The sequence below is a fragment of the Chenopodium quinoa genome, unplaced genomic scaffold, assembly GCF_001683475.1.
Source record: "Chenopodium quinoa cultivar QQ74 unplaced genomic scaffold, ASM168347v1, whole genome shotgun sequence".
NCBI lineage: Eukaryota > Viridiplantae > Streptophyta > Magnoliopsida > Caryophyllales > Amaranthaceae > Chenopodium > Chenopodium quinoa.
In genome coordinates this window covers 1,876,507-1,892,437 of record NW_018742484.1, presented here as the reverse complement: position 1 = coordinate 1,892,437, position 15,931 = coordinate 1,876,507, and the positions used below count along the sequence as shown (strand labels likewise).

The 15,931-nt window shown below is 35.9% G+C and overlaps 2 protein-coding genes across 2 annotated transcripts; one reads left to right on the top strand and one right to left on the bottom strand.

The window, feature by feature from the left end:
* Window positions 1–6,232: 6,232 nt before the first annotated feature.
* Window positions 6,233–6,616, bottom strand: LOC110719740 (putative lipid-binding protein AIR1B). Its single transcript, XM_021898730.1, has one exon. The coding sequence runs from the start codon at window positions 6,614–6,616 to the stop codon at window positions 6,233–6,235; it is 384 nt and encodes a 127-aa protein (XP_021754422.1).
* Window positions 6,617–14,302: 7,686 nt separating this feature from the next.
* LOC110719739 (putative lipid-binding protein AIR1B) lies at window positions 14,303–14,686 on the top strand. Its single transcript, XM_021898729.1, has one exon. It carries the CDS (start codon window positions 14,303–14,305, stop codon window positions 14,684–14,686), a length of 384 nt encoding a protein of 127 aa, XP_021754421.1.
* The last annotated feature ends 1,245 nt before the right edge of the window (window positions 14,687–15,931 follow it).

The following is a 15,931-nucleotide window of genomic DNA, read 5'->3' as shown; positions in this document are numbered from 1 at the left end:
ACTCGTCCTCTGACGAGTCCGAAGAGGACGACTCCTCCCCTCTCCCAGAGGGGCCCGCCTCCTCTCCCTTAGAAGGAGCAGGAGGAAAATTAGACATATCAACGGTAAAATGGGAAGGGACCACCTTGGCCCCTCTCTCAGAACTGTCGGCTTGGCAGCCGCCTCGTTTCAATTCTACATCTGGCGCCTGGTCAGATGTTTCACTAATGAGCACCCTTTGGGAGGAGCCGTCTGAGTTTGAGATCATAGCAGTCTTTTTTGTTCTGGCCATCACGTTCTGCATAGACACAGATACAGTCGGACTTTGTATAAAGGGCAAAGATGGGTCCAGAAAAGGGCAGGCGGCACTCCTAGTCCTAGATTCAGCCGTCCCCGGTGACCGGCTGATCACTAACTTAGGTCGTGTCGTGTGCTTCCGTGGTGCCATTTCAAAAAATAAAAAGAAAATTAAGAGTAAGAGAACTGAGTTACCTGAACGAGTGACGGTTGATGAAGTTCTGGAAATCCGGTGCAGTCGGCTTGTCAGAACAGGCGGTAGGCAGAAAAGGTCCGAAATGTCAGAGCAAGTTCAGGGGTCCGAATGTTCTCGCAAAGTTCTCAAATGTGAAAATGACCGAATTCAGCACTTCCTTATATAGGCAAAGTGAGAAGGCGAAGGGTCGCTTCCAAATTCAAAATTTGGGCGGGAAAATCTCTCGGCCGTTTGCAAGGTGACACCTGTAGCAGGCCGTCGCCTGTCACCGTGCGACACCTGTCACAGGCGACACGTGACCAGTCACGTGCCACCTGTGAGGGGCAAATGATTAGGGGATTTTTATCCACCAATCACCGTCTGACAAGTGGACCAACCAGGTTCCGCCACGTGTCCTTCACGTAGGCCAATAGGAGCCTGCCACGTGTCAATCACAGATACGTCCTCTACGGACCAATCGAGGCACGCCACGTGTCCACCCATGCCAAATGGGAAAACCGGCCAACAAGGCCCAATCCTGTCTAGAGGCCCGGTCAGCCCTAGGTTTACCCTAAACCTAAAGAGTGGCACGCTTCTCAAGACTATAAATACTTAATTAATCCTCATTAAAAGGGATCAAGCAATTAATCTCACCTGAAGAACAGAGAAGAACAGAAACATTACGGAACACTAATAACCGGCTAATCTCGCTAACAAAGCAGATTACCAACATTAAACACTCTCACCTAGAGAGGTCTTATTACTTTAATTTCCGTATTAATTACTCCTTAATCAGGTACTAACTTGACCGTTGGAGGCGGAGCTCTCAGGAGTCTCCGTTATTTTGCAGGTACAGGCGTCCGGTTCCAGTCTCGGAATTGTAACTCTCCCGCAGGACATCAGAAAACCCCGAAACATTTAGCATAGTTAAAGCATCAACATCAAGTTTACCTCCCTTTTTCACAGTGTTTCGGCCTCCAGGATGATAGTTATCATTGGCCGCCATCTTCTCTATGAGCTCCCTAGCTTCAGTGGGGTTCTTTGTCAAGAGAGAACCTCCTGAGGCAGCATCTATGTAAATACGGAACTCATGAGTCATGCCATTGTAAAAGGTCTGCATCAAAATCCAATCTGGAATGCCATGGTGAGGGCATTGTCTGTGCAATCTTTTAAATCTCCTCCAAGCCTCATAGAGAGACTCATCATCTAACTGCCTAAAAGTTTGTAGCTCATTCCTCAATTTTTCAGTCTTCTCATTCCCTAAAAACTTCACTAGGAAGGCTTTCACTAACTTGTCCCATGTATCGAACGAGCTAGTGCCTTCATCTCTTAACCACTCCTTTTCCCTGTCTCGAAGTGAGAAAGGGAAAAGGCGTAGTCTGATTGCATCATCTGTAACACCGTTCAACTTCATAGTATCACATTTCTCCAAAAAGCTATCTATATGACTTACGGGGCAATCATGTGGTAGCCCTGCGAATGGATCATTGGAGATGAATTGTATGAACTGTGGCTTGAGCTCGAAGTGTTGAGCTGTGACTGGTGGTCTTATGATGCTTGAAAGGACTCCGGTAGTCGTATCAGGAATACCGTACTCCAAGAGGGATTTCGTTGGTTGGTCTACCATGTTTCTCCTGCGTCTGTTCCTTGTTCTCCTTCTTCTTATAGTTTCCTCGATCTCAGAATCAAATGGTTCAAGATCTTCTGAACCTGAGCTACGTGTGGGCATGCACAAGAAAAACTAGAGAAAGGTATCAAAGACACAAGGGAAAATAGCCAAAGCAACGAAATAAACTTAGTAAAGATGAATCACAAATAATTCTAATGAAACCGTTAATTAATCCCCGGCAACGGCGCCAAAATTTGGTAGGCGTGTCGCGTACCTATAAAAAATAACCTAATAGACCAATACTAATATAGACTGGCAAGTAAGGGTCGGATCCCAAGAGACTAAGGTTCAGAAACAATTAACTAGACTCAAATTTCTACTAAGCAAGAATCAATTATAACTAATTATCTACAGAACTAAGTATGAGAAGAATTCGAAAATAAACTAATTAAGATGATTAAATCAAGTACTTAAAACATCCAAGATCTAGTTTCACCACAATTATTATCGATGCAATTGTAATTCTACCCTTAACATACGATTTCAATCGAACGGGGAAAAGTAAACCCTAATAAATACCAAGGATCTCTCTCGAGTATCAATGGCTTCCCTAACATACAATCAAGCCTATTCTCATGGTATCATGCATATTAGAGACATTAAACACATTACTCTCACTTCCCAATTATCAAACCCAACTACTCTCGTGTTGAGAATCAAACCCTAAATTGATTTACTCAAATCCGTTTATACCCAACTCTCGTTGTGATAAAAACAATGGAATAATCGCAATACTATAGTTACGTCTAACCTAGCATTGGCATAATCACAATCAATTTAGCAATTCAATTGTTAAAGTTATTAAAGAATTTAAAGATTCAATTCATGCATCAATAATAATAGGGCTACACTAGATCTTGAATTAAAGAATCTACTCACACGTGATTAAAGAAACAAAAACAATAATAAATAATGAAAACATAATTAAATAACAAATGATGAAAAATAAATACCAAATCTTGAATAAAATTGAAAGTAGAAAGCTTGAATCTTGAATTACAAAAACTTGGAAAATAATAATGGAGAACTAGTTCTTAAGCAGAGAATAATAAAAAAATAATAAAAAAAAACAAGGCTTAATGAATGAATATTCCTCCAAAAAAACACGGCTAAAAGGTTTTTAAACAAACCTAAAAAGATAAGATTTAACTCCTAAGTTTGGCGTACTGAAATTCCAGGAGGCATGGACGTGCCTAGTGTGAGGCACGGACGTGCCTCTCTAAAAATAAAAACGCTGCTGAGTCTGTCTTCCAGGCACGGACACGTGCCTGAATGCTGGGCACAGACGTGCCTGCTTTTTTCTCTAGGCATGGGTGTGTCTCCTTGTTAAGCACGGTCATGCCTGCTTCTTTACCTAGGCACGGACGTGCCTCTTCTGCTAGGCACGGACGTGCCTAGGGTCTTCCTTTGGCGCAGATTTATTCTCTGAGGCACGGACGTGTCTCATAGTAGGCACGGCCGTGCCTACCTCTAAAATGGCCTTTTCTTGACTTTTCTTCAATCTCCGAACTTCATGGGCTTTGACTTACTTCGTGGATCTATAATTCATCCAAATTAGCTCCATTATTCCTGAAAATCATCAAAAACAACAAAACTACCCAGAAAAGCATCGGATTATCCAAAATAAAGCAAATTACGCCAAAACAGACTCTATTACTCATCTGAACTAGCAAAACTAACTAAGAATAAATCAAATAATATACATAAAACACAACATATCAATGGCCCAATTCCTTATACCGCCCAAAAACGGCGCAAGCCAATAGTCCTAGGTTTCTGTAACCTAGGACAGGGACACAAATCCCAATGACCCTATAAATAAGGAGATTTACACCTTCTTGGGAACGAGATTGAATGATTGCACCATAATCAATTCTATCACAACAGAGAAAACACCTGACCTCGGAATTCGAGAAGATCTCAATTTACTTTCCGTACCTTTTTACATTCTCCGTACACGATCTAACTTGATCGTCGGTGGCGAAACTCCACCCAACCGGAGTCTCCATTGTTTTGCAAGTACAGGCGCCCGAAATCCAGACTTAGTGACGTAACTCTCCCGAGGGACATAGAAAACCTGAAACAAGTACTATTTATCACGCCCCCTCAAATGAGAGCTCAAAGGGCTTGAACTCTTGATGCGGCATGGGCCCCTCAAACCTAACGCGAATATTCTACTTAAAAGTGGGGGTGGATGAGATTTTAACTTATGACCATTATGTCACATTGGCTCTTGATAATTGATAACATGTTAAAGGACCAAGTCAACCAAAAACTTAAGTTAATGATTGAAACTCTAAATCGATTTAAATACTCTATCAACTAGCATATATGATTTGTTATCCGATCCTTCTACTCATCTATAAAGCTATATCATATTTTATACTGTATCAACTAGGATATATGATTTGTTATCCGATCCTTCTACTCATCTATAAAAATATATTATATTTTAAATGCACAAACATTTCAAAAAACCCGGTTTACATTAATTATTGAATGGCGGGCTGCTGACAACTTATTTCTCCTTCTCTTTCAAGGCCCATGACAGCTAGTGAAAACAAAAACTTGACAAGATCGACATCTTCCTCCACTTCAACAGAGTTACTTTGAAATTAATCCAACTATTCAATCTTCTTTTCTTCAAATTTCAATGCTAAATAAGGTGATAATGAAAATTTCATAATCCCTCCCCCTTTCTCTCTCCTCCTGTCTCCCGATAAGAAAATACAATACAATAATTAGGTTTTATTTCTTCACTTATTTGGATAGATTTGGGGAAGATGGAGATTGATGAAGTTTACCAAATCAACTGCTAATGCAGGTTTCTTGAGTAAATGGTTGAGTACTCTAGTTTTTTTGGTGCTTATTGGGTAATTTTAAATTAATTTTTTGGTGCTTATTGGGTAACTTTCAATTGATTAAAGATTAACTATTGGTGAACGTAGTAAGGGTAACTTTAATTTAGGTGAGTAAAGAGTAATTTATATAAGAAAAAGAGTAACTTTATGTGAGTTAAGGGTAGCTTTTATAAGAAAAAGAATAACTTTTATGAAATTAAGCGTAACTTACTTTTAGTCTTTTACGCAATTACAATAACATTATTGTAAACCCGATGTATACAACAATTTTGTTTTAAATTGGGGTCGGGTTGACTTGATGTAACAGGTTCCAAGCTATTATGGGCTATATAATGTCTTGTTAACTTAAGACTAGTGTTTAGTTATTGTGTGGCGCAAATTAAATAGTGCATTCTGTGCATGCATCATAACATGCGCCGTGCACTCATTTTCCACAATACTCATGTGCTCATTTGCGTAGAAATTAACATGTGTTGATGATAATCTTCTACTCCCTTCGTATTTTATTATTACTTAACTTATTCCATTTTCCTTTTACGGCTGTATTATATTACTTGTTCTTATTTAATTTTTGGAAACTTTGAACCATATTATACTATTTTTCTCCCCATTAATAGTTTCCTTATATCATATTTTATTATTTTTAATATTTTCTCTCCTCCCCAGTTATACTCTCTTTTGATTTTTTCATATATTTTTTTTATTTTTCAACCAACCTCACTTTCATCATAAAATAATACTTTATACTATTCCTTCTAAAATTCCGTGTCCGGAGAAATGGAGCAATTAATATAATACAGAGGGAGTTGATATTAAAACGATTATCTCTGATAAATCACAACTACTATCTCCGTTAATTTTTAGTTGCAACAAAGAAATATTTTATGTTTCACAAATAATACCCATTTGTTGCAAACTTGCAACTAAAAGTTATAGGAGGTAGTATATATGTATAGGTTTAATTTGAATATAACAGATATATATAGCAAAAAAAAAAAAACACATAACTAAAACACAGAAAATATTCATTCTTTCATATTCCAATTACAACAATCAAAATTGTGATAATCGTCAAGAACATATTAAATTCTATAGCTAGATGGTGAGTACAATATATCATATTATCAATAGGTATATTGAAACTCCGTACTAGCAGATTTATTCATAATAAAACGAAACGATAAATGTTACTAGGTGAACTTTCTCACCAAGTTAGGATAAAAACTTGGTAATGTAAGCTATGTTACTTGCTTAATAGATGGTGGGACACTTATATTGGGTAGGATTGTTATATCCACAGGAATTAACGACGGCGACAAGCTCCTTGTTAAGGAGGTTGCTGCCAGTAAGGCCACCAAGGAGACCACCAAGGGCGTTAAGGAGGCCACCAAGGGTGCTTCCGAGAGGAGTGTATTTAAGGCTAGTGCAAAGGCATAGAGCAAGATCAGCATCGGCTATACCGTGAATGAGTTCACAACATTCAGTCCTGGATTGGCTACCAAATTGGACATCCACTAGTCCATTGGCAACCTCAAGACACACATTGAGGTCAGGGCAAGTAACAGCATTAGCTGACACAAAAGCAAACACGGCTAGGTTAACCATCATGAAAGCGACAGTGGATTTGGAGGCCATTTTCCTTCGATTTGGCTAGCTTAGTTTAGGGTTTTGATTTCAGAGAGAATGTATGTGAATGTGTTTGTTGGTTTTGGATGTGATTGAAGAGCTGCATGTCATGGCTATTTATAGACTTCATGGAAGGGTATTTTGGTAATTTGGTTTTGAGCTTAATTACTTTGTTAATAGCCACTATTAATGTCAAAATACATTACTCCATCTTTAACAGTTTAAGTTAATACAAATTGTACGTAATTTTCAAGTAATTACTTTATTTATTATGCCCACTGTTATTATCAAATACATTCCTCTTTAAATTATTACAAATTGTACGTACTTTTCAAGCAATTTTTAGTGATCAAATTACCTTGTAAGTTGAGCATCCTTTCAATTTGCTGATCAAGGAAAAAAAATAATACAATTTTCAGAAGTGAACTCACATTCATTAATTCATAGGGCTTCACGTAGTACATACATATGATATAATTAAGCTAATACTTGTATTATTATATATTAAACATTGATCATATGATATAATTAAGGACGAATTAATAATTTTGGTGGCCGGTAATCTATTTCAGTTCATGCTTCCTTCTAGTACTACTCCAATTAAGACCGCATACTTTAATTCGATGATTAATTAAAGCACATACCACTTGTCACTCGTTCATATGATGATCAGATTCTTAGCTAGGCTCTTTAGTAAAAGATTGTATAAACGACTCATCAATTAAACTAAGTTTATGTTGAACCATGCATTCTTGATTCTTAACAATGAGATGACTCAAGTTATCTTCTACATTAAGGGTATGTTTGGATTGAGGGAAATGTATTATTAAGGTAATAAAAGTCAAACTAAGCAAAATTAAAGAAATAGGAAAGGAGGAGATAATGATGGTGTGCTTGTAAGAAAAATTATATAGTGATGGTGAGGTATGAGGTGAAAAAAGAGGCTCATTTTAGGGCTAATAGTTACACTAAGGGGAGGGTGTGTAACTATTACCCTCATTATGAGGGTAATAATTCCTCCATCTCTCTCTTTTTCTCATGGAACAACTTCCTTATTTCATTTGTAAACACCATACCTCCTACAATATCACCTCTAATTACTTATATATTCTCAAGTTTGATTATTATTACCCCCTTAATATATAACCCCCAATCCAAGCATGCCTAACCTATACAATTGTGTGTGTTTAAGAAATTTAATATTCTTAGACTTTTATCACAAAACTACTATTTTGGAGTTTAGTCTCTTAGAAACCGCGGAAGGCCAGGGGTTTGTGTGGTATAATTGATACGAAATCTTTATTTTTTTGGGTTAGAACGGATACCAAATCTTTATGAGAAAGTATATATGTATCTACTTTTGGAACTCTAGCTATTAGTTTAACCTTTTAATTAGCTTAATTTCTTAATATGGTCAAGAGGTAGCGTGAAAATAAGGTCACGTGCTCAATTCTCATCTACCCTACTTCATTTTCAAAATGGGGTATTTAGCATTGAATAAGAAGCTATATTGAGTCCAACCACAAGCTTAATCCTTTGGACTAATTATAAACACGTGAAATTAAGGATCGATCATGCTCTAAATTCGCTCATACTACTCTGATTTCGTTCATGATTCCAAACCCCGTACCAACTTGTAAATCACTCTTTGGACTACTAATGTTATGTAATATATTAACTACTCAAATCATAATTTACCTAGTCACCCACTAGAAGACAAACAAAATTAATGCTTGTGCAGCAATATATTAAGGGCTTGCTAAGATCCGCAATCTAATGAAACCACTTTTTTTTTTTTTTTTTTGAAAGGTAATGAAACCACTTAGGAAGTCAACATTCTGCTTATTTGGTTAATTCTAGAAGAAAATGGGTGAGCTGGAGGATTAATATGCATGCAACAACCCGCTCATCTTGCTAATTAATACTTCAATTTGGTACTTTGTTGTTATAATTTATGCAATTTTTGTATAAGCAATTTCCAGTTGAACCTTAAGTAATGCATTTAGCATGCAATAATTACGCTAATCACTGAGCTTAATCATGTTAGAAATCATATTCCCAATAATACCCTAACATTTCTTAAATTTGGATATTGCAATGTACATTGGATCTTCATCCATGAATCAATTCACGAGGAAATATGACTATATATGTAGTCATGCTAGTTGTTAGAGGATCATCTCAACCAAAAGTTTAAACGGATTGTTGAAGACCAAGATTGGTTTATATACTCTATGACGTCCACTCACATACATGAGAGCATGTTGAGCTTCCAATGTGGATGCAGCATGCGCCCCTAATACTTATCACGAAATAAAATTCATTTAAATTAAAAGCAAATATGCATGAGATTTGAACACGTACCTAGTCTTTTTGCCACTCTGGCTCTTGATACCATGTTGAAGGAACATCTCAACCATCAGCTTAAACTTTTGGTTGAGTTTGGTTCTCTAACAATGGTGATTTCAATAATCTCCGGGCTTTAAATAATAATCCCCATTTCTACTATTGCGATCCGTTTTATCGTTTGTGTAATAACAAATAGAGAATTAAAGGAGTGAAAAAGTGACAATATTCTCATTAGCCGCAAAGAGTAAATATACAATTTGTTAGTAGGAAAATTTGATTATAATAATCTAACCTTTGCGCGATTTTTCTTTAGTAATCCAACCTTTTGATTACTCATGAATAATCCACGCTTTATACCCCATTCTATTCTATCAGGCCAAGATGACCGGTTACCTGTTCATCAAGTAAATTTGTGTTTTTATTTTCTTTTCAATTTAACAAAGAAAATAAATGAAAAAAATAGGTAAAAACCCTTTCTCTCAAACTCCTCCTCTCAGCCCACCCTCCCCTTCCCCTCTTCCAACCATGCACTCATCTTGCCCTTCCCCTTCCTCTCTATCATATTCCTGCTCGACCTCCCCGTCAACCACCCAACCTTGCAGTGCCACGAGCTTCGATTTTGCCTGTTTTGTGTCTACTGGTGAGCAATTCTGCTACACAAGGGGTTGCGAAGTGGAGTGCAGTTTGTGGCACTGATAGAGTGAAGTAGGTGGCTCTAGTGAGGGAGCAGCGGGGGTGATTGGTGACGGTTGCTTGCGGTTGATGCCGGAGGAGGGTATTAGCGTGTTGAGTTTCGAGTGTGCTAGTTTAGGGAGGGGATTTTGGGAGGTGCCGTTGTTAGGGAAGAGGATTTTGGGCAGTGCCACTGTTAGTGGTGGGGGCGGGGGTTTTGGATGGTGCCAAATTCTGGGATGGGGGTTTAGGGGGTTTCGGCTCCGGGGTGAGGGTTTTTAGGTGAGGATCGGCCGGTTTTGGGTGGGTTATGGTCGGAAAAGCGGGGTGGTTGGAAAGGGAGGGTAAGGGGAGGATGGCGGGAAAGGGAGGTGGTGAGGGCCATGGTGGCCGGATTTAATGAAGGAGGGGGAAAATTGAAAAAATAAAATCATTTATTTCAAAGAAAATTTATATTAATTTAAGATTTTAAAAAAAATTATAAAAAAAAATATAGACGAATCAAAACGTGACACGTGGCAAGGTAACCAAAAGGTCGGATTATTAAAATTAAATTGCGCAAAAGTTAAATCGCGAATAAAATTAAATCGCGCAAAAGGTCGGCTTAAATCGCGCAAAAGTTAAATCGCTTGGATTATTCATGAATAATCAAAAGGTCGGATTATTAAAATTAAATCGCGCAAAAGTTATATTATTAGAATCAAAATTTCCTTGTTAGTATCAAATTCATAACGACAATAAACACAAGCTAATGTGTTTGATTTGGATAATACATAGCAATCAATTATTAGTTTGATTTCGACTTTTTTTAAAAAAAAAATAAAAAGAAAAAAAAAAGAGTTTAGTTCCAATTCGAAACATGAACTTCAAACATTTTTTTATTCCCAATTACTAAATAATTAACAAAGTCAAACTTGACACACATGTCAATGACCTATTTTGACCTTAGATATACATAATTGGATATTAACAGAAAATATTAAAAAGTTGATATTATGAAACTTTATATTAATACCAATTTAAAACCATATTTCATCATAAAATTTAATTTTATACATTATATAGAAATGATGATCAAAATTAGTATATGAATAGTAAAAAAAAAAAAATCAAATATGTCAATTATTTAGAAATGGATCAAAGAGAGTATATTAATAACAACTAATCATTGGAAATCATAACTTAGAAGAGATAATATTACAAAAGTGACAACTGAAATTATATTAGCAACGTCATGTGCCCGCTGCACACTACCTGATCCACCTCTAAGATCGTACATGAGTTAAAATACTTACCTCTGAATTGCTGAATCTCCCGGAAGATCCAAAAGAGGGAGATGTCAGTGTTGGGTAGGATAAGCGGATGGAGTTTGGGTTGATCCATGACGGGTCGGGTCTATTTGGATCGGATATATTCGGTTCAAAATTATCCTGTAAACCCACCTCGGTTCGGATCGGATCACTTTTGGGTCGGGTCAAATTTAGGTCAAGATCTATCGAGTTCATATCAGGTTTGGTCGGGTCAACTTCAGATCGGTTCATATTCGGTTTTGATAAATTGAGATCGGGTTCAAAACGGGTTTAACCGGGTTAATTTCGTGTTGGATGACTTTGGATCGGTTTGATTCCAGTTTGGTTGATTTTGGTTATGTTAAGTTCGATTTCATTACTAAGGTTGATTCAATATTCGGTCAATTCTGATTCAGATCCTTTTCGTGTTTGGCTGAATTTTGGTTGGGTTGACCAAATTTAAAATTCATGTGTTATTAATATGCATAAAACAAATATGTTTAAATAATAAAAAAATTATTGAAAATTTTTTTATCTTGTTATTGGGTCGATATCAAGTCATTCATGTGTCATCTTTTCATATCGTGTTATTAATATATGTTTAAATAATATAAAAAAGTTAAATAACAAGTTGGGCTTAAAATTATGGTTGATTTGAAATCATGTCAAGTTAAAATCAGGTCGTATTAAAATTTGGTTGGGTTAATATCAACTAGGATAAAAAATAGATCAGAATACAACGAGTATTTTTTGGGTCAATTTTGGTTCGGGTTGATTTCAAGTCGGGTAAAACCGGTTTGGTTTGAGCTCAAGTCAGGTCAAATCGGTTTCGGGTTAAATTCAAGTCGCATCAAATTCGGATTAAGATTGAGTTCAGTTCGGTTACAGATCGAGTTTGGGTCTTGAATTTCTCGAATCAAATCAGATCGGATATAGTTTAAAATGGATGATTTTTTTTGGTTGGTTTGGTTTTGACACCTCTAAATGTGAAGTATACTAGTTCCGTCTAGGTTGAAATTAAAGCAAGTTCACGTAGTATGTCATCTCTAAAGTATCATGTAGATTCATCAAGTTAGCCCACTTTAAAGCCTATAAACAAGCGTTGGCTTCCGAATGTAGCTCGAATTGAGCTATTCAAAAAGATCGACCCCCTTTCATTGAAGAGAAGGTCTACCCACAACCTGAACGTTTAGGGAGTCTATCCCAAGACCCATTACATTGGATGACATCAGCAGGATGTTAAACCTAGTAGGGTTGATTTTGAATGCAAATATCTCTTAAACTTTAAGTTATTCGAGCTGATTCAAGTTGGAGGTGATAGCTTGTTTCAAGAACTTTCCAACAATAGGTTATATGCCCATTCTGATAAGAAGCAAGAAAGTTATGACCCTTTTACGAAGACTTGGCGAAGCTGGAGCGTTCATGACGAAGTATTCGATTTGGCACGCCCGTGCTAAAAAGGCACACGCCCGTGCCTGGTCGAATGGGGGCCTTTCTAGGCCGGTTTTATGCATGTTTGTTTTGTGGAAAATTTCCTAAAACTATATATATATTCTATGACAGCTATTTGAGTATACTTGAGGAATAATTTAATTAGGATTTTATTAGGGTTTTCTTGTGTTATAAAAGGACCCTTTAGTGGATCAATTAGATCACACCTTAGAAAGCCATTAAGATTAAGACTCCTTGTATTATTCTCTCGTTCTTTTTCCATTATAGTAAAGAAGCTCTCGATTACCTCATCCGTGGATATAGGTCTAATTTGACCGAACCACGTAAATCCTTGTGTCTTTTATTTATCTCTTTTTTATTGCTATTCTTGTTCTTATTTTTCATTGACTTGTTCCACATTAATAAGCACAATTACACCCGTATTTTCTAACACAAGTGATCAGTACGTTGGCCTAATAAGCAGAATGTTGACTTCCTAAGGGCTTTCATTAGATTGCGGATCTTAGCAAGCCTTTAATATAATGTTGCACAAGCATTAATTTTGTTTGTCGTTTAGTGAGGTAACTAGCTAAGTTATGATATGAGAAGTGGCCTTGATGATTAGTAATTTGGTACGGAGTATTACATAATATTATTAGTCCAAAGGGTGATTTACAAGTTAATTGGTACGGGCTTTGGAATCACGATTCATGAAGAAAATAGCTAAATTTAGAACTTGATCCTTAATATCAAGTGTGTAATTTGTTCATATTTCTTTTATTTGATAAGATGGTATCTAAAGTGTCAAAGGAATAAATATCAAAGGATTAAGCTGGTGCTTGGACTCAATATAGCTTCTTATTCAATGCGGAATATCCCACTCTGAAAATGAAGTAGGGTAGATGAGAATTGAATACGTACCCTTATTTCCACACTACCTCTTGATCATATCAAGGAATAAAGTTAATTAAAAGGTTGAACTAATGGCTAAAATTCCAAAAGCAGATACATATATACTTTCTCATAAAGATTTGGTATCCGTTCTCACCAATTATACAACAATAACCCCTGGCCGTCTGCGGTTTCTAAACGACTAAACCCCAAAATAGTAGTTTTGTGATATAAGTCTGAAAATATGAAATTTCTTAAACACACACTATTGTATGGGTTAACGTAGAAGAAACTTAAGTCATCTCATTGTTAAGAATCAAGAATGCATGGTTCAACATAAACTTAGTTAAATTGATGAGTCGTTTATACAATCTTTTACTAAAGAGCCTAGCTAAGAATCTGATCATCATATGAACGAGTGACAAGTGGTATGTGCTTTAATTAATCATCGAATTAAAGTATGCGGTCTTAATTGGAGTAGTACTAGAAGGAAGCATGAACTGAAATAGATTACCGGCCACCAAAATTATTAATTCGTCCTTAATTATATCATATGATCAATGTTTAATATATAATAATACAAGTATTAGCTTAATTATATCATATGTATGTACTACGTGAAGCCCTATGAATTAATGAATGTGAGTTTACTTCTGAAAATTGTATTATTTTTTTTCCTTGATCAGCAAATTGAAAGGATGCTCAACTTACAAGGTAATTTGATCACTAAAAATTGCTTGAAAAGTACGTACAATTTGTAATAATTTAAAGAGGAATGTATTTGATAATAACAGTGGGCATAATAAATAAAGTAATTACTTGAAAATTACGTACAATTTGTATTAACTTAAACTGTTAAAGATGGAGTAATGTATTTTGACATTAATAGTGGCTATTAACAAAGTAATTAAGCTCAAAACCAAATTACCAAAATACCCTTCCATGAAGTCTATAAATAGCCATGACATGCAGCTCTTCAATCACATCCAAAACCAACAAACACATTCACATACATTCTCTCTGAAATCAAAACCCTAAACTAAGCTAGCCAAATCGAAGGAAAATGGCCTCCAAATCCACTGTCGCTTTCATGATGGTTAACCTAGCCGTGTTTGCTTTTGTGTCAGCTAATGCTGTTACTTGCCCTGACCTCAATGTGTGTCTTGAGGTTGCCAATGGACTAGTGGATGTCCAATTTGGTAGCCAATCCAGGACTGAATGTTGTGAACTCATTCACGGTATAGCCGATGCTGATCTTGCTCTATGCCTTTGCACTAGCCTTAAATACACTCCTCTCGGAAGCACCCTTGGTGGCCTCCTTAACGCCCTTGGTGGTCTCCTTGGTGGCCTTACTGGCAGCAACCTCCTTAACAAGGAGCTTGTCGCCGTCGTTAATTCCTGTGGATATAACAATCCTACCCAATATAAGTGTCCCACCATCTATTAAGCAAGTAACATAGCTTACATTACCAAGTTTTTATCCTAACTTGGTGAGAAAGTTCACCTAGTAACATTTATCGTTTCGTTTTATTATGAATAAATCTGCTAGTACGGAGTTTCAATATACCTATTGATAATATGATATATTGTACTCACCATCTAGCTATAGAATTTAATATGTTCTTGACGATTATCACAATTTTGATTGTTGTAATTGGAATATGAAAGAATGAATATTTTCTGTGTTTTAGTTATGTGTTTTTTTTTTTTTTGCTATATATATCTGTTATATTCAAATTAAACCTATACATATATACTACCTCCTATAACTTTTAGTTGCAAGTTTGCAACAAATGGGTATTATTTGTGAAACATAAAATATTTCTTTGTTGCAACTAAAAATTAACGGAGATAGTAGTTGTGATTTATCAGAGATAATCGTTTTAATATCAACTCCCTCTGTATTATATTAATTGCTCCATTTCTCCGGACACGGAATTTTAGAAGGAATAGTATAAAGTATTATTTTATGATGAAAGTGAGGTTGGTTGAAAAATAAAAAATATATATGAAAAAATCAAAAGAGAGTATAACTGGGGAGGAGAGAAAATATTAAAAATAATAAAATATGATATAAGGAAACTATTAATGGGGAGAAAAATAGTATAATATGGTTCAAAGTTTCCAAAAATTAAATAAGAACAAGTAATATAATACAGCCGTAAAAGGAAAATGGAATAAGTTAAGTAATAATAAAATACGAAGGGAGTAGAAGATTATCATCAACACATGTTAATTTCTACGCAAATGAGCACATGAATATTGCGGAAAATGAGTGCACGGCGCATGTTATGATGCATGCACAGAATGCACTATTTAATTTGCGCCACACAATAACTAAACACTAGTCTGAAGTTAACAAGACATTATATAGCCCATAATAGCTTGGAACCTGTTACATCAAGTCAACCCGACCCCAATTTAAAACAAAATTGTTGTATACATCGGGTTTACAATAATGTTATTGTAATTGCGTAAAAAACTAAAAGTAAGTTACGCTTAATTTCATAAAAGTTATTCTTTTTCTTATAAAAGCTACCCTTAACTCACATAAAGTTACTCTTTTTCTTATATAAATTACTCTTTACTCACCTAAATTAAAGTTACCCTTACTACGTTCACCAATAGTTAATCTTTAATCAATTGAAAGTTACCCAATAAGCACCAAAAAATTAATTTAAAATTACCCAAT

Coding starts and splice junctions, on each gene's coding strand:
- LOC110719740 (XM_021898730.1), bottom strand. CDS start 6,616: ATGGCCTCCAAATCCACTGTCGCTTTCATGATGGTTAACCTAGCCGTG.
- LOC110719739 (XM_021898729.1), top strand. CDS start 14,303: ATGGCCTCCAAATCCACTGTCGCTTTCATGATGGTTAACCTAGCCGTG.